This window comes from Neoarius graeffei, chromosome 6, assembly GCF_027579695.1.
Source record: "Neoarius graeffei isolate fNeoGra1 chromosome 6, fNeoGra1.pri, whole genome shotgun sequence".
Classification (NCBI taxonomy): Eukaryota; Metazoa; Chordata; class Actinopteri; order Siluriformes; family Ariidae; genus Neoarius; species Neoarius graeffei.
Window position 1 is genome coordinate 97,312,551 of NC_083574.1, and position 24,114 is coordinate 97,336,664.

The window sequence follows — 24,114 nt, forward strand, 5'->3', positions numbered from 1 at the left end:
CATGGGCAGCTTACACATCTGGAAAGACACCATCAATGCTGAAAGGTATATCCAGGTTCTAGAGCAACATATGCTCCCATCCAGACAACGTCTCTTTCAGGGAAGACCTTGCATTTTCCAACGTGACAATGCCAAACCACATACTGCATCAATTACAGCATCATGGCTGCGTAGAAGAAGGGTCCGGGTACTGAACTGGCCAGCCTGCAGTCCAGATCTTTCACCCATAGAAAACATTTGGCGCATCATAAAACGGAAGATACGACAAAAAAGACCTAAGACAGTTGAGCAACTAGAATCCTACATTAGACAAGAATGGGTTAACATTCCTATCCCTAAACTTGAGCAACTTGTCTCCTCAGTCCCCAGACGTTTACAGACTGTTGTAAAGAGAAAAGGGGATGTCTCACAGTGGGAAACATGGCCTTGTCCCAACTTTTTTGAGATGTGTTGTTGTCATGAAATTTAAAATCACCTCATTTTTCTCTTTAAATGATACATTTTCTCAGTTTAAACATTTGATATGTCATCTATGTTCTATTCTGAATAAAATGTGGAATTTTGAAACTTCCACATCATTGCATTCCATTTTTATTTACAATTTGTACTTTGTCCCAACTTTTTTGGAATCGGGGTTGTATATATATATATATATATATATATATATATATAAATAAATGACCTCTTGAAGCTCAACAATCAATGTCAAGTAATCGTTATAAAACTCTTTGGGACTCTACTTAGCACTTTATTAGCAATTCAATTCGACATTTCGCACAATTATTTATAAACAACACAAAACAACAACAACAAAAAAAAACCTACTCACCAAGGCCTTTGTAGATCAGAAGAAGTAATGAGAGCAGAGCAGGAAACAAGAGAAACAATTAATTAGTGTGTGAAATAAAGAATGAATCAGAGGTTTACACTGTCAGAGTTGTAGAGTTTGGTGCATCTGTAGCGATATATATATAGAGATAGAGACTGTCATGCTGTTTCTTAACACGCTTCAGGTTCTCAGAACCAGAGTGATTTTTTTAAGAGTATTACTGTAAATACAGTCTTTAAATCACCTGCAAACATGCACTGCAAATCAGAGTTCATTCATGCTTTTCCTGGATAAATAATCATCCTTTTTTTAAAAAAAATCTCTTATGCATAATGCGATATAATTCTTCGACATGGTGAACAAAATGATTCACGTTTTCTACGTGAAGTCAGCTACAAAACACTGACCACACACTTACATTAGGGGTTGCATAGACTAGTCGACGAACACATTCAACAGCCACTGTGGGGATGTCGACGAGCAGCATCGGGCAGAAGGTAAAGGAAGGAAAGAAGGAAGCAGCTAAATGTGCTCTTTTAATCTGAAAATATATTTAGTCAACTTCACAAGTCTATGCCAGGATTTTTTTTATTTTGTTTTAATGGACCGTTAACACTGATATCACTGAGCAAGTGTGTGCATGTGCAAAAGAAACATTAAAGTGTAAGTAAAATCCTTACACTGTGGCATCGTGAGCAGTATTGTGTGAAGGAATGTTTTCTGAGCCACGGGTTGCACATCACTATTCCATCCCTCTTGGCTCAAAGAGAACAATCCAAACTCAGTTTCAGATATCACTGAGTCCAGAGATGAAGACGGTGTTAATGCTTCACAGACACTGCTGTGAGGCAGCACTGATTTCTTACGTTTTATTATTAAAGCTCGACGGCCTTTCGATTTCATAAAATCGGTGAAATTTAGTTCCGTCTGAAATGTGGTCATTGTGATACATGTTTATTTCTGTAATATCTCACAAAATATCAGGCCATTCTGTGGCTGGGAAGTTATTTAATTTGAGGTGATTAAAGCAAATAACGTGCATGAAATCGTTCGCTTCGCGCAGTCAAGCAAACAGAGGAAGTCCGTGTGCGCATGCGCAGATTTACCACCTTCTTCTTCTTCTTCTTTTGGGTTTTACGGCAGCTGGCATCCACAGTGTTGCATTACTGCCATCTACAGGTTTCCCTTTGAGCGTGCACTGACAGTTCCATCATTCTGTCACTAAACGAACAGCTGATCACACCGAGGTGCTCGCTGAGCGCCAATATTTATTAGTTTGGTCCTGCGTTTCCTTTCCTTCGTATAGAACATAACATCTTTTCTTCTTGCTTTCTTTTCGTTACTGTAGTCGGTCTTTCACGTTTCATTCGCACACTCACGTCCTCCATTTTTCTCTCCTGTTTCAAATTTGTATCCCACAATGCCTTGCGTGAACGGGGAAAGCCCACCATGTGATGCATGACGTAGTATCTTGAATTGGGTCATGGTGAAGCAGGAAAAAATAGCAGAGAATTTACGGCCACATGGAGAGAAATTGATAAATTGTTGTATTAAAAAACCCGAATGAAATTGGAAGCCTGTAATTCAAATTCAGTAGCTTTCAGTCCACTAAACAAAAATAATTGGGTGTCGGGAAAATTCTTTTTATGACCTACACTTGAAAAATCTGAAAGGCGGTACAGCTTTAACGATGTCGCTTAAACAAGCATAGAGGCTGGAAACGTAATTTGCCGCCTGTCCGTGTGGCTGTTCATGGAGGTGTGCTTTGATATGTTGTTTGCTGCAAAAAAAATAAAACATCTTTAAAATTGTGATGTCCTGAAACAGTTTTTGCTTCAACTATGGAAAAGACGACTAGTCGATTACATTTTTGCTCAACTAGTAAAATGAATAGTCGTGCAACCCCTAACCAACATGTGGGAATTTACAGAGAGGAAGAAAGACAGGAAAAAGACAAAGGAAGAGGGAGATTTAAAGAGACATAAAATAGATAAGAAGGATAAGTGTACAAATAGGAGATGCAGGGTAGCCTATAGATTTGTCTTTACCAGTTATCGAGCCACGAGGAGCCAATCGTGGTAAAGACGTGAGGTTTACGGTTAGCCAAAGGCACCAGAAAGCAGAGGGAGGTGTGGGAGTGGGGCAACTCGAACCTGTACATGAACTCGTTATGCGTTTATGTAAGTGTAGAATAATCAGCATGCAGCGGAGTGACTGAGGCTTGCTGCAGGCAATGCCATAAAATGGAAGCGCAAAGATGAATAAGGTCAGATATGATTGTTAATTTCACTTAATTAACACATAACGGCCTTAAGAGCAGCTTTGATTCCCTGCTGTACACACCTGGGTCCCTCACCTGTCCTCATCCACTCAAATCAATCACATGCATCCCTGGGACATAGGAGGCGGAGCTTATGTTATATTTCCTTCAGCCAATAACAAACTGGATCGCATACTCCATTCCATCCAACACCCCTCAGGGTTCTTAGGTTTGTATCTCTGGAGGAACCAGAGAAAAAAGGGTTCCTCAAGTGTTTTATATGAAACATTTTCTGAAAGTGATACTTTCATTTGTAGGGCTTCCAGAAGAACCAAAGAACCCTTCTGGGTACTCAGTGGAACCCCCCACCCAAGTAAACCCTCTTCAATGAGGTAAGAACCCTTAACTATTCAATACGTTCTTGAGGAATGCTTTTCCCCTGAAATTGATGACACTGTCAGCAAATTTCAGTTTTCTTTTCATTTATTTTCATTTTCTGCTCATGCTTGATATACTGCTTATAATTTTAGGAAAACAGAACATCTAGAATGCTCGTGTTCTCTTATTTGTCCCTCTGGGAGAGAACATTACAAAAATAATGAACCCTTCCATCCATCCATTATTTGTAGCCGCTTATCCTGTTCTACAGGGTCGCAGGCAAGCTGGACTATGGCCTATCCCAGCTGACTATGGGCGAGAGGCGGGGTACACCCTGGACAAGTCACCAGGGCTGACACAGAGACAAACAACCATTCACATTCACACCTACAGTCAATTTAGAGTCACCAGTTAGCCTAACCTGCATGTCTTTGGACTGTGGGGGAAACCGGAGCACCCGGAGGAAACCCACGCAGACATGGGGAGTTATACTTCAGCGACACTAAAGCTGACTCATTGCAACAAGCAATTAATGCTGATCTTGATATTATCAATGAATGGTTTACTAATAATGGTATGCTTATCAATGCTTCTAAGAGTACTTCAGTGCTTATGAGTCGTAATCCTAGTTCTCTAGATAATATCTCATTTAAGCTATGTAATGAAGATATTGCTATTTCCAACACTATGAAATTACTAGGTGTTACTATTGATAATAAATTTAATTTTAACGAGCATGTTGCCGATATAGTTCGCAAGGTTAGTAATAAACTTCAAGTTATGAAACGCCATAAGCGTCTAATTCCTGAACATGCCAAGGTTACGCTGTATTAAGCATATTTCTTATCGCAATTAAATTATTGTTCCGCTGTTTGGCACCATTGTGGTAAGCGAAATTCTGACAAGCTAGAGAATTTAAATCAGCGCTGTTTATGATTTGTATTTAACAATTATCAGGATAGTTACCATATGATAACTTACTTAAACACATTGATCAACCCAGCCGATTGTAGTCTCGATATTGTGACATTTTAATTTTAGTATACAAGGCTTTACATTCTTTATCTCCTCCCTATATAAGTAAACTTTTTAATAATAGACAGACATCATATAATTTACGTGGGAAGCGAGCTCTAAAAATACCTTTTGTTTGTACCACCAAATATGGTTTACATTCCTTAAGGTATTTCGGACCCAAGCTTTGGAATTCTCTATCTGATTCTTGTCACAAATTATATTTTAATGATTTTAGATCTACCATTAAGGAATTAAATTTTATAGCATAGTGCTGGAGGCGGCACGGTGGTGTAGTGGTTAGCGCTGTCGCCTCACAGTAAGAAGGTCCGGGTTCGAGCCTCGTGGCCGGCGAGGGCCTTTCTGTGCGGAGTTTGCATGTTGTCCGCGTGGGTTTCCTCTGGGTGCTCTGGTTTCCCCCACAGTCCAAAGACATGCAGGTTAGGTTAACTGGTGACTCTAAATTGAGCGTAGGTGTGAATGTGAGTGTGAATGGTTGTCTGTGTCTATGTGTCAGCCCTGTGATGACCTGGCGACTTGTCCAGGGTGTACCCCGCCTTTCGCCCGTAGTCAGCTGGGATAGGCTCCAGCTTGCCTGCGACCCTGTAGAAGGATAAAGCAGCTAGAGATAATGAGATGAGCATAGTGCTGCTTATTCTGTAATTTTTAAACAGATGAATATTTTATTTATTTAATTTTATTAATAATTGTATCATGTTTTTTATTACATTTATGTGTATATTTTTATTATATTCGGAGATATTAGCATGCATTTGCTATTTTAAATTCAAATAAAGTTTATTGTATTGGGAGAACATGCAAACTCCACACAGAAAGGCGCTTGTCAGCCGCTGGGGTCGAACCTGGGACCTTCTTGCTGTGAGGCGACAGTGCTAACCACTACACCACCATGCCACCCTCAAAAACACCATAGTTATATTGGCAGAATGGCGGGTCTTGTGTTCCCATCTACCAGGCCCAACTTTCGGGCAAAATTGTTCTCTAGCCCTTCTTAACACTGGATGCCATGTCTTTTTGTCCATAATGAACCCATTTCTCTAATAGTGTTTAATAGGTAGTACTCTTAGGAAAATGGTAACTCTAGAACCGTCAAGTGCTCTTTGGATTGTTACTCTGGGAACAACCTTTGGTTTGTACCTCAGAAAACCCTGAAAGGTTATCTGTAAAACCGTATGACAGACAAGAAAACCTTCTTCAAGAGTTATCTGGAATGTTAGCACTTCTAGTACATAAAGCTGTTTGGCGTGAAAGAAAGATTGTTGTAGGGTTCTGCATCAGAACATATAAAGAACATTTGGGTGGTTTCTTCCAGAAGCACCAAAGAACCTACTTTCAACAAAAACTAGTTTAGGAAGCAAACAAGCTTTAACTATTCAAAGAAGCCTTGAGGAACCCGTTTTATTGTGATGTCATAACCACTAGGCTTTCTTTTTTGTATTATAGCAGTGCTTGGCGTAGTCGGCATTGGCTGCCCATTGCTAGCGATGTTGATTGCTTCATTAGGATGTGCAGAAACGCAGATGAGCAACAGAGTTGTCTGCAGCAGTAGCATGAATGGCCTGGTTGAGCTGCTATGGAATGTCCAGTTTCATGAGCCCTCGTATACCCCCTTTGATGCTTGTCTTCAATTGCAGACACTATGCTTCGCCCTTTTGCTCTATCCAAGGAATCCCTTTCCTAAGTCTGATCAATAACTCCAGCATTCTTCATGTTCCTCTTCAAAATGTCTTTGTACCTCAGGTTCTGTCCTCCTTGTCTCCTCTTTCCTTGGCTCAGTTCTCCATAGAAAATGGCTTTGGGGAGTCGCATGTCAGGCCTGCACCAGATGTGTCCAGCCCAATGAAGTTGGGAGCCTGTGATAAGGGCTTCCATGCTTACTGTACTGGCTCACCTGAGGACTTCTACATCAGGGACCTTGTCTTGCTGTCTTATTTTGAGGATTTGATGCAGGTGTCAGAGTTGTAGCCTGGTCAATTTCTTGAAGTGTTTATGATGGAGCATTACGCATTCGGTGGCGTAAAGCAGAGATGGTAAGACAGTGGTGTTGTATACTTTCAACTTGGTGGTTCTCTGTCATGTCAAGACCATAGTTGCTTTTGTAATGCACTGAAGCCTTTGGTGGCAGGCAGCTTGAATCCGGCAGTCTATCTCCAAGTCTGATGAGTTTGTGTTGGTAACTGCACTGCCTAAGTAGATGAAACTCTCAGGACTCCTTAAAGATGTTCCATTGACCAAAACAACATTGTTTGGCATTGCCTGTGGCTCAGGATTTTATCTCAGAGAACACTTAAAGGTTAACTGTAAAACCGTATGACAGAAAAGAAAGCCTTAAAGTCTCTAAAAAAATTTAATAAAATAATAAAATAAATAAATAAACTTCACTGGATTGTCAAGATTGATAGTGTACTAAAATGGTTCTATTTGAGACTTTTTTCTATATCGAAGCATTAATATTCCCTCCCCCAGAAAGAACCCAAAAGGTTTCTTTTGGAGGATTGATTGATTGATTGATTGATTGATTGATTGATTGATTGATTGATTGATTGATTGATTGATTGATTGATTGATTGATCGATCGATCAAACACTCTTGAGGGTGTATGATGAACCACTTTATTCTTGCAAACCCATTTAGGAAGTTAAGAACATTAGTTATCCAAAGAGCTCTTGAGAAACTCTTTTTCCCTCAATGTGATGACATCACTAAAGCATTTCTTTTCACTTCCTTGAATGCTTGAGGTAAAGCTAAGGACAAGTGGATAAATACCGGTATACAGCAGAAACCTCAAAGCTTCTTTGATTTTCCTCTCTAGGGGACCCTTTAAAGTTTCTCTGTAGGACCCTACAAATGAAAAAAAGAGACTTTCAAGAGTTACTCTGGATTGTTAAGATAAGCATCTTAAAGCAGTTCTATTTGAAATAAACGGTTCCTAAAAGACTTCCTTTAGGCTTCTCTGGATTGCTAAGGCTTCTACCATCCTAATGTAGTTCAACTTGATAAGGAACTTTAGATGGTTTCCCCAGAAGAAGGTGCTTACCATAGCATTTGTCTCAAGAGTTCTTTAGTTTGTCCTTCTGGGTTCTCTGCAGAACCCTGCAAAGACTTCATTAAGGTTACTTTAGATTGGTAGGATGTCTAACATCCTATTTTGAATCTTCTTTGTTGCAGAATTGGTGTTATACAGTTTGGTACAAAGAGACCAAAAGAACCTCTTGAGGAATCTAATTATGCAATAGAACCCCTGAGGAACCGTGTTTAGTGTAATGACATTACTGTTCTAGCAGATAGTAGCCTTTCTTTTCCATTTTTAATCTTCATGTTTATCCCTCTGGAGAAACCATTAAATGTTCTCTGTATAACCCAACAACAGGCACTGATAGCACGAGAAGACTCCCTTGGATGTTCTCTGGATCATTAAAACATTTTGGATTCTTCATTTTGTCACTTAGATGTTCTTTATAGAACCCAACAGCAGGAAGAAGACTTATTCAAGTGTTCTCTGGACTGGCAATACTTGGATATTAAAGCACATCTACTTAAAAAAAAAAGAGTTATACTCTGTTGGATGGTTCAACATAGAAAATTTGGGGCGTTCTCCCAGAGGGAACAAACATGGGGCCCTTACTTGTTGGAATACATTTTCAGCTAAACACTCAAAGAGCCCTTGAGGAACCTTTTTTTAGTATGATAACATCACCATTCGCAATTGTTTTAAATTCTTAGGCTTCGTGTAGTGCTGACATCAAGAGTTATTTGGGTTGTCCTTCTGGAGGAACCCTTATAGGCTCTCTGTAGAACCATATGAAAGACACTCTTTGGGGAAAAATACAGAATGTTAAAATGTCCAGCATTTAAAAGGTTCTACTCTGTTGTTGGGTTTTTACATGCATAGAAAATCAATGGACAAAAGGGAAAAAAAAAAAAAAAAACCTTGAAGGATCATTTGGTTTGTCCTGCTGCAGGAACCCTTATAGGTTCTATCCAGAACTCAGTTAGAGAGGGGTCCTAACTATCATAACCAAGGAACCTGTGAAGAACTCATTTTTTTAAAGAGTACGATCAACGTTGCAATTGGCTGACCAGGTTTAATTTAAGCTCCGCCCTTTGTTGACCCCAAGATGCCTGTGAGAGAGTGCGATCAGGACATAGTTGGGTTCTCTGTCCTGCGTCCTGAATTAATCAGAGCACTAGTTTATGCATAGATGAGGACAGAGGCATGATGTGATAGCTGAGACACGACCTGCTACATAGCACTGACTTCATCCAGCACGGTAAGAGATTTTTTTTTTTTCCCGCTGCACACTTTGAGGACACGCACAGTTCGGTCAGAAGTCAATGAAATCCTCGGATATATTTTTGGGTGGAGTTGTCAACATTTCTCATGCTTCATTTTTGTCTTTTGTTTATTTTCCATCTCCAGCTCTTTCTAGATGAAAGGCTGAGCTTTTTTTTTTCTTTTTGGGGGGGTCTTGCAGGAAATCTGACAACTCACGGAAAAATATCCCCCATAATAAATATGGGCCAATGAGGGAATGGCATGTAGAACACGCACAAGTCCCAAAACAACACAAGAGTGACCCGTACTTACCCAAGCAGAGTTGTTTTTTTAAACATGCAAGATATAAATGGATACAGAATCAGTGCTTGTACTTTTATACGGAGTTAAACATTTATAATAAAAGAGCAAAATCATGAAAAAGTAGAAAAGCACACATGAAAAAAATGACTAAAAGACACTCTAAAAATCTTAAAATACAACAAATTATTTTGAACAAACACAAAAAGACTTTGCAATGGGTTAAATAAAAACATTACATAGAAAACATTTTGTGAATAACCAAAAAAAAAAGAAAAGGAACATATATTCACAGACAAAACAAACATCCAGATGTTTATAATGTGACTATCGTACCAAAGCGAGTCTGATCCGTGTGGACAAAATGGGTTAAATTTATTTCCTGGTTCTTTGTGTAAGAAAGCAGTTTGTGGTTTGTTCCTCATGGAACTAAAGGAACTGAGGTTTGTTTCGGTTCATGGTTCATGGGACAGATTATCAGTTTAATCGACCAATCATGTTTCATCCTGTACCTGTAACGGATCCGTGCTCCAAATATTTGTCTGTATTCAGATTTAATCCCAAATTGGGTTTGGCCTAAATCTGGAGATAAAATGTCAGCAGTGTCAGCATGGTGTATGAATTTTGGCTCGGACAGTTCCTCAGCCTCAGCTACTACATCGCTGCACTTCCTAACTGGTCTCATTTAGATCCTAATGGTTGCGCATGTGCGTGTTGTCACAAAATTGCGTCTAACACAAGTCCTGATGTTGACAGCGCAACATCATGTGACACGCTAACTCATTAATGCTATTGCTCACTCCTGGCCGTGCTGTGCTCCATTTGTTTGCAACAGGAACAATCTCTGAACTTTTTGATCATATCTCATGTGCCCATGGGAATTTTATATGAGCATTTAATTTGTGTTAGCAGCGGAAGCACAAATTGTTACTCTCACTCACAATCTTTCGACTTTATTTTTTCCTCCCTTTTCTTATTATTATTCTCCTAACATTTTTAGGACACTATTTCTCCCTCAGTTTTCAACCAATCATCACCAAATTTCACATGAAGAATCCGTCTGGCCTGAGATATGCTGCCCTGACATTTGGTGCTGATCTGGATCACTGATCTGGAATGAGCCATGAAAAATGGGATTTTTTTTTCTCACTAAGCATCATTCTCGATCTCTTACCATTCCGGATTTATAGGGTACAGTGACCAGACGTTGCGGTTTGTAACAGCTAGCGCAAATCGCCATGACTTTAGTCATAATATCTATCGAGTTGTTTATTATTATTATTATTATTATTATTATTATTATTATTATTATAAACATTTTAGGATGCTATTTCTCCCTCAGTGTTCAACCAATCATCACCAAATTTCACACAAAGAATACCTCTGGGCTGAATTAAGTTGCTATGACTTTTGGTGCTGATCTGGATCACTGATCCAGAATGATCCATGAAAAATGTGATTTTTTCCTCACGAAGCATCATTCTCTATCTTTTACCATTCTGGATGTATAGGTTTTGGTGACCAGACGTCCTGGTTCGTAAGAGCTACAGTGGTGCTTGAAAGTTTGTGAACCCTTTAGAATTTTTTTTTATATTTCTGCATAAATATGACTTAAAACATCATCAGATTTTCACACAAGTCCTAAAAGTAGATAAAGAGAACCCAGTTAAACACATGAGACAAAAATATTAGACTTGGCCAATTATTTATTGAGGAAAATCATCCAATATTACATATCTGTGAGTGGCAAAAGTATATAAACCTTTGCTTTAAGTATCTGGTGTGAACCCCTTGTGCAGCAATAACTGCAACTAAACTTTTGCAGTAACTCTTGATCAGTCCTGCACACCGGCTTGGAGGAATTTTAGCCCATTCCTCCGTACAAAACAGCTTCAACTCTGGGATGTTGGTGGGTTTCCTCACATGAACTGCTCGCTTCAGGTCCTTCCACAACATTTTGATTGGATTAAGGTCAGGATTTTGACTTGGCCATTCCAAAACATTAACTTTATTCTTCTTTAACCATTCTTTGGTAGAATGACTTGTGTGCTTAGGGTCGTTGTCTTGCTGCATGACCCACCTTCTCTTGAGATTCAGTTCATGGACAATGTCCTGGCATTTTCCTTTAGAATTCGCTGGTATAATTCAGAATTCATTGTTCCATCAATGATGGCAAGCCGTCCTGGCCCAGATGCAGCAAAACAGGCCCAAACCATGATACTACCACCACCATGTTTCACAGATGGGATAAGGTTCTTATGCTGGAATGCAGTGTTTTCCTTTCTCCAAACATAACGCTTCTCATTTAAACAAAAACGTTCTATTTTGGTCTCATCCATCCACAATACATTTTTCGAATAGCCTTCTGGCTTGTCCACATGATCTTTAGCAAACTGCAGATGAGCATCAATGCTCTTTTTGGAGAGCAGTGGCTTTCTTCTTGCAACCCTGCAATATACACCATTGTTGTTCAGTGTTCTCCTGATGGTGGACTCATGAACATTAACATTAGCCAATGTGAGAGAGACCTTCAGTTGCTTAGAAGTTACCCTGGGGTCCTTTGTGACCTCGTCGACTATTACACGCCTTGCTCTTGGAGTGATCTTTGTTGGTTGACCACTCCTGGGGAGGGTAACAATGGTCTTGAATTTCCTGCATTTGTACACAATCTGTCTGACTGTGGATTGGTGGAGTCCAAACTCTTTAGACATGGTTTTGTAACCTTTTCCAGCCTCATGAGCATCAACAACGCTTTTTCTGAGGTCCTCAGAAATCTCCTTTGTTTGTGCCATGATACACTTCCACACACGTGTTGTGAAGATCAGACTTTGATAGATCCCTGTTCTTTAAATAAAACAGGGTGCCCACTCACACCTGATTGTCATCCCATTGATTGAAAACGCCTGACTCTAATTTCACCTTCAAATTAACTGCTCATCCTAGAGGTTCACATACTTTTGCAACTCACAGATATGTAATATTGGATCATTTTCCTCAGTAAATAAATGACCAAGTATAATATTTTTGTCTCATTTGTTTAACTGGGTTCTCTTTATCTTCTTTTAGGACTTGTGTGAAAATCTGATGATGTTTTAGGTCATATTTATGCAGAAATATAGAAAATTCTAAAGGGTTCACAAACTTTCAAGCACCACTGTTCATCACTGCACTTCCTAACTGGTCTCATTTAGATCCTAGTGGTTGCACATGTGCGTGTTGTCACAAAATTGCATGTAACACAAGTCCTGATGCTGACAGCGCAACATCATGTGACACGCTAACTCATTAATGCTATTGCTCACACATTGCTATGACTTTTGGTGCCGATCTGGATCACTGAACTGGAATGATCCATGAAAAACGGGCTTTTTTCCTCTCACTAATCATCATTCTCTATCTCTTACTGTTCCAGATCTACAGGGTCCGGTGACCAGATGTCCCGGTTTGTAAGAGCTAGCACAAATCACTGTGACTTTAGTCACAGTCTCTATCGAATTATGATTATCGAGTAATGGAATATAACCAGTATGACCAAACTACACTGCAAAAACTTATTTCTAGTTAAGAGAAAATATCTTTACTATAGGTATCTAATATTTCTTATTAGAAGATTATTAGAACTCAAATAAAAGTTTGTTGAGCTTACTTTTAGATGCTTTTCCTCATTTCAAGCTTTAAATTGTCTCATTCTTTTGGCAGATAATTTTGCTTCTTTCTAGAATTAAATGCTTAAAATTAGCAAAATTATCGGCCAACAGAAGAAAATTTCAAGCATGAAACGAGGAAAAGCGTCTAAAAGTAAGCTAAACAAACTTACTAGATTTGAGTTCTAATAATCTTCTAATAAGAAATATTAGATAAATTCGCCCATTTTAAAGATTTTTTCTCTTAACTCGAAGTCATTTTTGCAGTGTAGTGTGACTCTGACCAGGCAGTTACTAAGGATGAATGACTGAATGCTGTGTAAACACATGTAGTCTTCAATGAACATGATGTTTTCTTTCATCTGCAGAATCCTGATCCTGATACACAGCTCGAGTTTCTCGATAGATAGATAGATAGATAGATAGATAGATAGATAGATAGATAGATAGATAGATAGATAGAGTGGTGCTTGAAAGTTTGTGAACCCTTTAGAATTTTCTATATTTCTGCATAAATATGACCTAAAACATCATCAGATTTTCACACAAGTCCTAAAAGTAGATAAAGAGAACCCAGTTAAACAAATGAGACAAAAATATTATACTTGGTCATTTATTTATTGAGGAAAATTATGCAATATTACATATCTGTGAGTGGCAAAAGTATGTGAACCTCTAGGATGAGCAGTTAATTTGAAGGTGAAATTAGAGTCAGGTGTTTTCAATCAATGGGATGACAATCAGGTGTGAGTGGGCACCCTGTTTTATTTAAAGAACAGGGATCTATCAAAGTCTGATCTTCATAACACGTTTGTGGAAGTGTATCATGGCACGAACAAAGGAGATTTCTGAGGACCTCAGAAAAAGCATTGTTGATGCCCATCAGGCTGGAAAAGGTTACAAAACCATCTCATCTCATCTCATCTCATTATCTCTAGCCGCTTTATCCTTCTACAGGGTCGCAGGCAAGCTGGAGCCTATCCCAGCTGACTATGGGCGAAAGGCGGGGTACACCCTGGACAAGTCGCCAGGTCATCACAGGGCTGTTACAAAACCATCTCTAAAGAATTTAGACTCCACCAATCCACAGTCAGACAGATTGTGTACAAATGGAGGAAATTCAAGACCATTGTTACCCTCCCCAGGAGTGGTCGACCAACAAAGATCACTCCAAGAGCAAGGCGTGTAATAGGCGTCAAGGTCACAAAGTACCCCAGGGCAACTTCTAAGTAACTGAAGGCCTCTCACATTGGCTAATGTTAATATTCGTGAGTCCACCATCAGGAGAACACTGAACAACAGTGGTGTGCATGTCAGGGTTGCAAGGAGAAAGCCACTGCTCTCCAAAAAGAACGTTGCTGCTCATCTGCAGTTTGCTAAAGATCACGTGGACAAGCCAGAAGACTATCGGAAAAATGTTTTATGGATGGATGAGACCAAAATAGAACTTTTTGGTTTAAATGAGAAGTGTTATGTTTGGAGAAAGGAAAACACTGCATTCCAGCATAAGAACCTTATCCCATCTGTGAAACATGGTGGTGGTAGTATCATGGTTTGGGCCTGTTTTGCTGCATCTGGGCCAGGACGGCTTGCCATCATTGATGGAACAATGAATTCTGAATTATACCAGCGAATTCTAAAGGAAAATGTCAGGACATTTGTCCATGAACTGAACCTCAAGAGAAGGTGGGTCATGCAGCAAGACAACGACCCTAAGCACACAAGTCGTTCTACCAAAGAATGGTTAAAGAAGAATAAAGTTAATGTTTTGGAATGGCCAAGTCAAAGTCCTGACCTTAATCCAATGGAAATGTTGTGGAAGGACCTGAAGCGAGTAATTCATGTGAGGAAACCCACCAACATCCCAGAGTTGAAGCTGTTCTGTACGGAGGAACGGGCTAAAATTCCTCCAAGCCGGTGTGCAGGACTGATCAACAGTTACCGCAAACGTTTAGTTGCAGTTATTGCTGCACAAGGGGGTCACACCAGATACTGAAAGCAAAGGTTCATATACTTTTGCCACTCACAGATATGTAATATTGGATCATTTTCCTCAGTAAATAAATGAGCAAGTATAATATTTTTGTCTCATTTGTTTAACTGGGTTCTCTTTATCTACTTTTAGGACTTGTGTGAAAATCTGATGATGTTTTAGGTCATATTTATGCAGAAATATAGAAAATTCTAAAGGGTTCACAAACTTTCAAGCACCACTGTAGATAGATAGATAGATAGATAGATAGATAGATAGATAGATAGATAGATAGATAGATAGATAGATAATTGTTCCCAAAGGAAATAGCAGAATGTCCCTGACAGTCGATTAGGGATTGTGTAATGAAATGGACACCTAGCTTGGAATTTCATCTCAGAAACGTATCCGAGTGTCACTGTAAACACACCTGATGTCTCAACATGTGCACTGAACATTAACGTCAACTCTTTTACTTCAGTTTAGCACTCGCGTTGACATTACTGATGTGTAAGTGCCACTGCCGTCACTCCAGTTGGACAACTGATGGAACATTCGATGAAAATGTTGCCAAATATTGCAGAAGTATTTCTGATGCTCAACACACTCCAGAATTTGTTAGTTCTGTGTTTGTTTGGTGGAGTGATATAGGATTGCGAGTAGTGAATTAAGACTTTCCCAGCACAATTGTTTGAGTCGATATACTGGGTAGATAGACATAGATCATCAGGCAGGAAACAGGAAGTCATGTTATTAGCTTTCATATTTCTTGTTGATAATCTTTACAGATATGTGTTATAATCTTACCTGTTCAGTCTCCAGGGACCACAGGATGTATTAGAACACACACACACACACAGAGTTCTGGAGCAGAGAACTCACCAGGTCGCGGACGATGGGCACGGTCCTCTTACGCCGTAAATCTGGCATGCTGTCAATGCCGTAAAGAATACTGCCAGCTCTGCTGGGGAGGAGCACAGAATCAGCTGCTGTTAATATCATCATAATGGAGCAGCGAGTACAACATTACACACCCATACAGGGGCGCTAAAATTTACTGCACTGGCAAGGAGAGAGAGAGAGAGAGAGAGAGAGAGAGAGAAAATGAGAGACAGTGAGAGAGAGATATATACAGTGAAAGAGACAGACAGAGAGACAAACAGCGAGAGAGACAGTTAGAGAGAGAGACAGAGAGAAACAGACAGACAAAAAGACAAAAATCGAGAGAGAGTGAAAGAGAGATGTACAGTGAGAGAGAAAGACAGACAGAGGCAGACTAACAGAGAGAGAGAGAGAAAGACAGACAGACAGACAGACAGAAAGAGACAAAAATTGAGAGAGACAGTGAGAGACAGATATACAGTGACTACGTTTACATGCACATCCAAATCGAGCTGCTGTCGGTAATCGAGCTGAAGGTCCCAGCAGGGTGCCAGAGAAATCCAATCCTACATGCACACAATGAAATCGGGCTATTGTGTGAGGTGCATTGTGCACCCGAGCCACAGGTGCCGCAACACGCTCCATCGTGTTGGTACACTTCCGGTTGTCGTCATGAAGAAGAGCTATTCAAGAGTGTAAACAAAGTTATCAGTTCCGTGTTCTCCATTGCGCGTTTTTCTCCCGTCCATGAATTTTAATATATTCAACTCCTTAAGCTGAATGAGCATGAACTCTGTCTCCTCATTGCTCCAGAAGTGCACGTTTCTGCTTGCCTGTGGCAGTGGGGGCGTGGTCAAGCGCCGGTCTGTGACAGGAGGGCGGAGCCAGGGAAGGTGAGTGGCAGAATCACTACACCTGACGGTAATTAACCTGTGTTTGTGTGTCTTCCCAGTAACCGCGCCCTATTTAAGGAGGCAGAGGGAGAGCAGAGGGGAGAGCTCATCCCGGGACTAGAACACAGCGCGCGTGTGCGTGTGTTTTTCTCTCAAGAATAAAAGTAGGCTGTTAAACTGAAAAGTCTGACAATAAAAAGCCTATTAGTACCAGAAGCTTTGTCCTGCCGTCCTCTGTGCTCCACCCACACTTCAGAGAGCTCTACGTCGCCATTTTCTCTTCTTCGTTTGTTCCTCCTGACCTCTTCTGCTGCTCGCTACTACTGTTGTCATGCCGACCGAGGCTATTGTGTTTCCCGCTTGTGGTCTCGTCACTCCCGGAAGTAGCTCGACTACTAGCTCGATAGGGTTTACATGCACTAAGTAGCTCGGCAGAAATCGCATAAACTAGGTCGTGTAGCTCGATTCCGAGAAATCAAGTTCGGTTCAATTTCAGCCGAATTAAGGTGTATACATGGCATTTTGAACTTCGATTTCAGTCGAGCAACGGCAGAAATTCGATTCTCTCTATGTGCATGTAAACGCAGTGAGTGAGAGAGAAAGACAAAGAGAGACAAAGTGGAAGACAGACAGACAGAAAGACAGAGAGAGAAAGAGAGAGATAGAGAGACAGAAAGGAACAAAAGTCAAGAGAGACAGTGAGAGAGAGAGACGTAAAGTAAGAGAGAGACAGACAGTGAGAGAGGTAGAGACGGAGAGAAAAAGACAGACAGAGAGAGAGAGAGGAAATAAAAAGGAAGGTTGAGAGACAAAGATAAAAGAAAGTGGTAAAAGAGAAAGATGAAGGGACAGACAAGAAGGAAAAAGGATGAGAGGAGAACAGGAGAAAAAGCAGCAAGGTGAAGGTGAACTGTTGCTGTGTTTATTATTAATTATGAACACCATGAAGCGATCAAAACAATTCTGGACCAAAGTTCTGAAAAGCGAGTCAGGATTTGGGTCTAAATTACTCCAGAATGTGGACAAACAGAGTGACATGGGATCCGTTATTTTAGAGAATGAACTGAAGGGAACGAGGGACGGCTGAGACTCTGCTCAGAGAGAGTGGGCGGGAAAGAAGGGATTAGTCCAGGAAACAACACCACTGGATCCTGGAGGCAAAGTCAATGGCTTGGGTTTTACCAAAATGTGCACAAACTTTGTGTATGTGTGTGTGTGTGTGTGTGTGTGTGTGTGTGTGTGTGTGTGTGTGTGTGTGTGTGTGAGTGAGTGACAAATTAGGGTCACAAGGCCTTTCTGCCGGTGTCACACAGTGAGGTATGAGGGGACCCCGACCTGTCACTGCAGGGCCCACACACACACAAAGTTTATACATATTTCACTAATTCAGAGTCTTTCGCCTGCTTTACATAGAGTATATAAGATTATGTACGTAAATATAAAGTGAATGTGAATGTAATATACAGTATACAGTGGTGTGCATAAGTATTTACCCCCTTGAGCATCATGCTACAACAGTATGTTCCAAAACTACGTAAACAAACTCCTAAAGCCAAGTTTAGAGCCAAAATGTGAAATGATCTTAAACCAGGGTGTGCTCTTCAAACATTAATTTATGCACATTTACCTGAAGAAAATAAAAAACAAACAGGAAGTGTAAAAAAAAAAAAAAGCCCATATTTTTTGCCCATTCTTTGCTGTGTGGTGCAATAGGAATCATCTGCAGCTCAACACCTTGAAGACCAAGGAGCTGGTCATTGACTTTGGGAGGTCCAGACCACGGTCACGGCCAGTTCTGATTGAGGGAGTCGAGGTGGAGGCTGTGGATTCCTACAAGTACCTCGGGCTGTGGCTGGACAGCAAGCCGGACTGGACTTGCAACACCAAACACTTATACAGGAAGGGACAGAGCAGGCTATACTTCCTGAGGAGGCTGCGGTCCTTTAATATCTGCAGGAAACTCCTGTGGATGTTCTATCAGTCTGTGGTCACCAGTGTCCTGTTTAACACCGTGGTGTGCTGGGGGGGGCAGCACATCCAAGAAGGACACATCCAGGCTGGACAAACTGATCAGGCGGGCCGGCTCTGTGGTCGGCATGAAGCTGGACTCTCTGGTGACGGTAGCAGAGAAGAGGTCTATGGACAAACTATTGAACATCATGGATGATGCCAGTCACCCTCTGCACACCGTCATCAGCAACCAGAGGAGCCTGTTCAGTGACAGAATGCTCCGTCCCAAGTGCAGGACGAACAGACTCAAAAACTCCTTTGTCCCTCATGACATCAGACTGTACAACTCCTCTCTGGGGGGGGAGGAGGGGTAACAGGAGGACAGAGGACGGGAAGGAGCAGTAGCCTAGCCTGACAATAAGCAATACCGGACAATGTGCAATATAAATGTACAATATAATGTGCGATACCTCTCCTGCTAGATTTTTTTTTTCATATTTGATTTTATTTTTTATATTTGTATATGTTAATGCTTAATTTATCTAGAAGTTTTCTCTATTTTCTATTCTCTGTTTATTCTGTAATGATTCTGCTGAAATTTTAATTTCCCTGAGGGAACCCTCCCAAAGGGATCAATAAAGTTTTATCTATCTATCTATCTATCTATCTATCTATCTATCTATCTATCTATCTATCTATCTATCTATCTTTGGATAATTAGCCACAATAATCAGCACATGGATGACAGAGTTAAGGAAATCTGTTAAAGCATTACAGGCAAGCATTAGTTAATAAAAAAAAAAAAAAATATCCAGACACTTTTTATGTCTTGAACTGATGACTATGTAAAGCAAAAGTTTGAGCCCCCCAAAAAAATAAATAAATAAATGGGCATTTGGGTGAAAAAAAGAAAACTGTACCTCTATTTTGCAATTGATCTTAAAACATTGTGAAATGCTATATGAAACATACAGCACAAGAATAAAATAAATCACAAAAAAAAATCATATATAATAATTTCTAATAGTAAAAACAAAATATAGAATAAAATAAAAAAAAAATTCAAGAGCATTTAAGAGGACAGGATATTTATAGCATGTTCAGAAAAGCTGAGCACAAGCCTTCAGTTTTCTTTCTTTTTTTAGTGACAGTTGTTTTGGTCTTAACATCTTAACGTACAGTGCGGCACGGTGGTGTAGTGGTTAGCGCTGTCGCATCACAGCAAGAAGGTCTGGGTTCGAGCCCCGTGGCCGGCGAGGGCCTTTCTGTGCGGAGTTTGCATGTTCTCCCCGTGTCCGCGTGGGTTTCCTCCGGGTGCTCCGGTTTCCCCCACAGTCCAAAGGCATGCAGGTTAGATTAACTGGTGACTCTAAATTGAGCGTAGGTGTGAATGTGAGTGTGAATGGTTGTCTGTGTCTATGTGTCAGCCCTGTGATGACCTGGCGACTTGTCCAGGGTGTACCCCGCCTTTCGCCCGTAGTCAGCTGGGATAGGCTCCAGCTTGCCTGCGACCCTGTAGAACAGGATAAAGCGGCTACAGATAATGAAATGAGATCTTAACGTACACGCAATGATCTTTAAGTTCCGTCTACGAACTGTAGCACTGTGCATGTCTTGTTATACATCAAATAATTTTAATTATGCATTAATGATGTAAATTACAAATTCAGCCTTCCCCCAGTGTATATAAGCAGCGATGTATGTGATTTAAGTACAGTGTATAAACCTCTATAGATGAACAAAAGTTGGCATTTTGCACTCACAGTCATCGTTTTTATTTTAAATCCAATGTGTTGGAGCATCGAGACCAAACAAGGAAAATGCTATAAGTTCATACAGATGTGTAGAATCAGGCATTAACACACTGCAGGTCAGTTTAATACATTCTTTAAGGCTTTACTCACCCTCCTGTGCTTAGGCCAAGCTTGGCTGGATCCAGACCCTACACACACACACACACACACACACACACACGGGAACAGTTTAATATTGTACCTGAAGAAAAAATGAAGACACAGCAGCTCACATGCACCGAGTGTTATAACTCACTTAAATTACTTACTTCACTGATTTTCCACAACATTAGAATGTTACAACAAACATATACCCAAGAGTCGTTATTAAAAATATTCATAAGACTAATCATTTCAGGATTTTTTTCATGATATTGAGTTATTAATCTTGTAATCATCTTATTATTTCAATATGTCATTACTTTTGACTTCTGGTTATTATCTCACTATTTCAATATTTGTCATTATTGTGAGTTACTGTTATCTCATTATTGTCTTGTCGTCGTCTCATTGTTTGGAGGTTTCTTATTGTTATCTCCTTATCTCGCTAGCATCTTGTTTCAACAAGTTGTATGGCATTTAATTGAGTTATTAGCTTGTTATTTAAAATGGATCCTTTTGTTATCTTTGAATTACTATCTCATGATTATCTCATTGTGTAAACTCCTCTGGTCTTTCTTTTCAAGGTACAACCTGCATTAATGTACCCCTGAGGGCTCATTATTGGACCTCAAGATGATGATGTGTCACTTTTTAGGGCCAAAAAGGTACATGTTCCCAATCAGTATTTAAAGGGTACCGACAAGCCCCTGTAGCCCTAAAGGTCCAAAAATGTACTTTATTTTTTTCACGGTCTGGTTTCCATCAAATCTTGTGCTCTGATTGGTGGGCGAGCGAGTCCGTATCCTACAATACGAACCCCAGATACGGACCTCTCGCGACTCGCTCATTCACAATAACAACAAACATCATAGCAATTTTTGTCAACATTTATTTTCGCGTTTCTCAGGAGAATAGCATTAATTTTACAGCATGGATAGCGATAACGACAGTGTTCACAGCGAGAGCGAGTTTTACTACCCTGAGGAAGAAGAAATAAAAGAAAACATTTCAGGAGAAAGCTAAAAACCTCTAACTGTTGCTCATGCCGAGCAAAAACATGGCTGAATCCTGAATGACTCCTATTTGTATAAATAGGGGACTACATAGGCGGCAAAATGTAGTTTTTTTTTCCTGCCATGGAAGTGCACTTGTATACCGAGGAGGAAGCCATTTGCATTACAGCCGTGAATGAGGATTCAAAATGGCGGCTCGGCTCGGTTTTCTCTTTCGGGCGCTCTCGTTTTCTGTTAGAATTTGGTAAAGAAAAAAATAAATATATTATTTACCAGCTTAAGGTCGGTCCGTATGGTGAAATACCGTGACCGAGGTCTTGAAAGTACTGAGCGAGGCCCTCTGGGCCGAGGTCAGTATTCAGGGCTGAGGTCACGGTATTTCACCATACGGATCGACCTTAAGCTGGTAAATAATATATTTATTTTCTGAGTGTGAACCTTGCTCACATTAATACATTAACAATGCTAGCAAAAAAATAAAAATCATTCCACACTGAATTTAGCTTCCTAAAAGGTTCTTCATTTTGTCTCTCTGGAGAACCCTTAAAGGCTCGATTATGTAGAACAGATAACAAGGCTTCCTTTTTGGGAAAGGTTCCAAGTAGAATGTTTTGAAGATTCTGTCGACCATTAACCATCGAAAGAACTGTTGAGAAACTGAAGCAGATTTTTTTTTGTCTAAAATAGCATAAGGATTAAAACTGACAAGCTTTTAATAAAAATGCATAAAAGACAAAGACACACACACACACACACACACACACACACACACACACACACAAAGAGAAAAAGGTAGAGTTGTAAACCTGTGTGTCCAAAGCAGCGCTGTCTGCAGTGGGGAGAAAGTGACAGGAGGAGCGAGAGAGAGAGAAAAAAGGCAGGAACAACAAAATTAACTGGAGTAGTGAGACTTCCAGAGGCGCTGATCTTTAAATTACACAAATTACACACTGTTATAATGATTCATGGCTGACAGGAAAGGGCCAAACAGAGTGAACCGGCATCGTGAGTCACACACACACACACACACACACACACACACACACACACACACACACACTAAATCATGCTTTGCTCCATTCTCAACACATATATATATATATATATATATATATATATATATATATATATGGGGCGGCACGGTGGTGTAGTGGTTAGCACTGTCGCCTCACAGCAAGAAGGTCCGGGTTCGAGCCCCGTGGCCGGCGAGGGCCTTTCTGTGCGGAGTTTGCATGTTCTCCCCGTGTCCGCGTGGGTTTCCTCCGGGTGCTCCGGTTTCCCCCACAGTCCAAAGACATGCAGGTTAGGTTAACTGGTGACTCTAAATTGAGCGTAGGTGTGAATGTGAGTGTGAATGGTTGTCTGTGTCTATGTGTCAGCCCTGTGATGACCTGGCGACTTGTCCAGGGTGTACCCCGCCTTTCGCCCGTAGTCAGCTGGGATAGGCTCCAGCTCGCCTGCGACCCTGTAGAACAGGATAAAGTGGCTAGAGATAATGAGATGATATATATATATATATATATATATATATATTTATGTGTGTGTGTGTGTGTACTAGGGTGCATCAGTTGCCCTCACTTTCATAAAATCTGATGCATTTTTGTTCGGGTGTTCCTTTTCACCAATAAAGACATCCTGTAGAATTTTTTGACCATATTCAAAAGTCTAATGGTGGCACCATGAGGTTCATTTTTTGCCAAAAAACGCTTATTTTATGTTTTCGCGTAAGGTTTGAATCACAATGTTGGACTCCATTTATTGATTTCTTGTGAGCCAGAGATCATGTTAAGAACCTTTGCAAGGGATTGAGAAGCATTAATGTGATTCATAATACATTTGTATTGTTTAAAAGTATTTGAACAATGATTCGATGAACAGCTAAAACTCAAACTATGCTTGATAATATATTTAGAATATGTACTAAAAATGTGTATCTAAGATATTTGGTATACTCTATAAGGTGCCATAATGTTTCATGAAAAGTGATCGAAATTTTGTCATAAAAGTCATAAAATAGCTGCTTTTTCCATAACTTTGAGCTCCTGGTGCCACCATTAAACTTTAGAATTTTGTCAAAATATTTAACCCAGTGTGTTTTCTTACATAAAAACAAAAATGCATCATGATCGGAGGAACTTTTCATTTTTAAGGGGCAACTGATGCACCCTAGTGTGTACAGGTCATTCTAGAATTTGGGGTACGTTTTGTGTCTCCGACATGATAAACCTTTTGTTATTTTCCACAAAAGAAATCTTTACTGAATCAGTTTTGAACAATAGCGATGCTTGATGAACATTTTAGACCCAGTTCATCCATAAAACATTAAGTAAATGACTCCCACCCCTCCCCCAACATTATCGGTTGTCTTCGACTCCTGATTCATCCATTCAACTCGAATAAACAGGAAGTGATCCAGTCTAACAGTCTGTTTTTTGGGGCTTATTCTCATCTCATCTCATTATCTCTAGCCGCTTTATCCTGTTCTACAGGGTCGCAGGCAAGCTGGAGCCTTTCCCAGCTGACTACAGGTGAAAGGCGGGGTACACCCTGGACAAGTCACCAGGTCATCACAGGGCTGACACATAGACACAGACAACCATTCACACTCACATTCACACCTACGCTCAATTTAGAGTCACCAGTTAACCTAACCTGCATGTCTTTGGACTGTGGGGGAAACCGGAGCACCCGGAGGAAACCCACGCGGACACGGGGAGAACATGCAAACTCCGCACAGAAAGGCCCTCGCCGGCCACGGGGCTCAAACCCGGACCTTCTTGCTGTGAG

General features: G+C 40.4%; 1 protein-coding gene across 1 annotated transcript in view; it reads right to left on the minus strand.

The window, feature by feature from the left end:
• Positions 1–24,114, minus strand: part of LOC132888443 (protein unc-13 homolog C-like) — a 567,940-nt gene that overhangs the window by 510,665 nt on the left and 33,161 nt on the right. The window contains exons 3-6 of the mRNA XM_060924493.1: positions 22,134–22,156; positions 20,324–20,361; positions 15,577–15,658; positions 830–835 (exon numbers count right to left, since the gene is read on the minus strand). Of these exons, the coding sequence (XP_060780476.1) occupies positions 830–835; positions 15,577–15,658; positions 20,324–20,361; positions 22,134–22,156 (149 nt within the window). The remainder of the gene's footprint in view (positions 1–829; positions 836–15,576; positions 15,659–20,323; positions 20,362–22,133; positions 22,157–24,114) is intronic.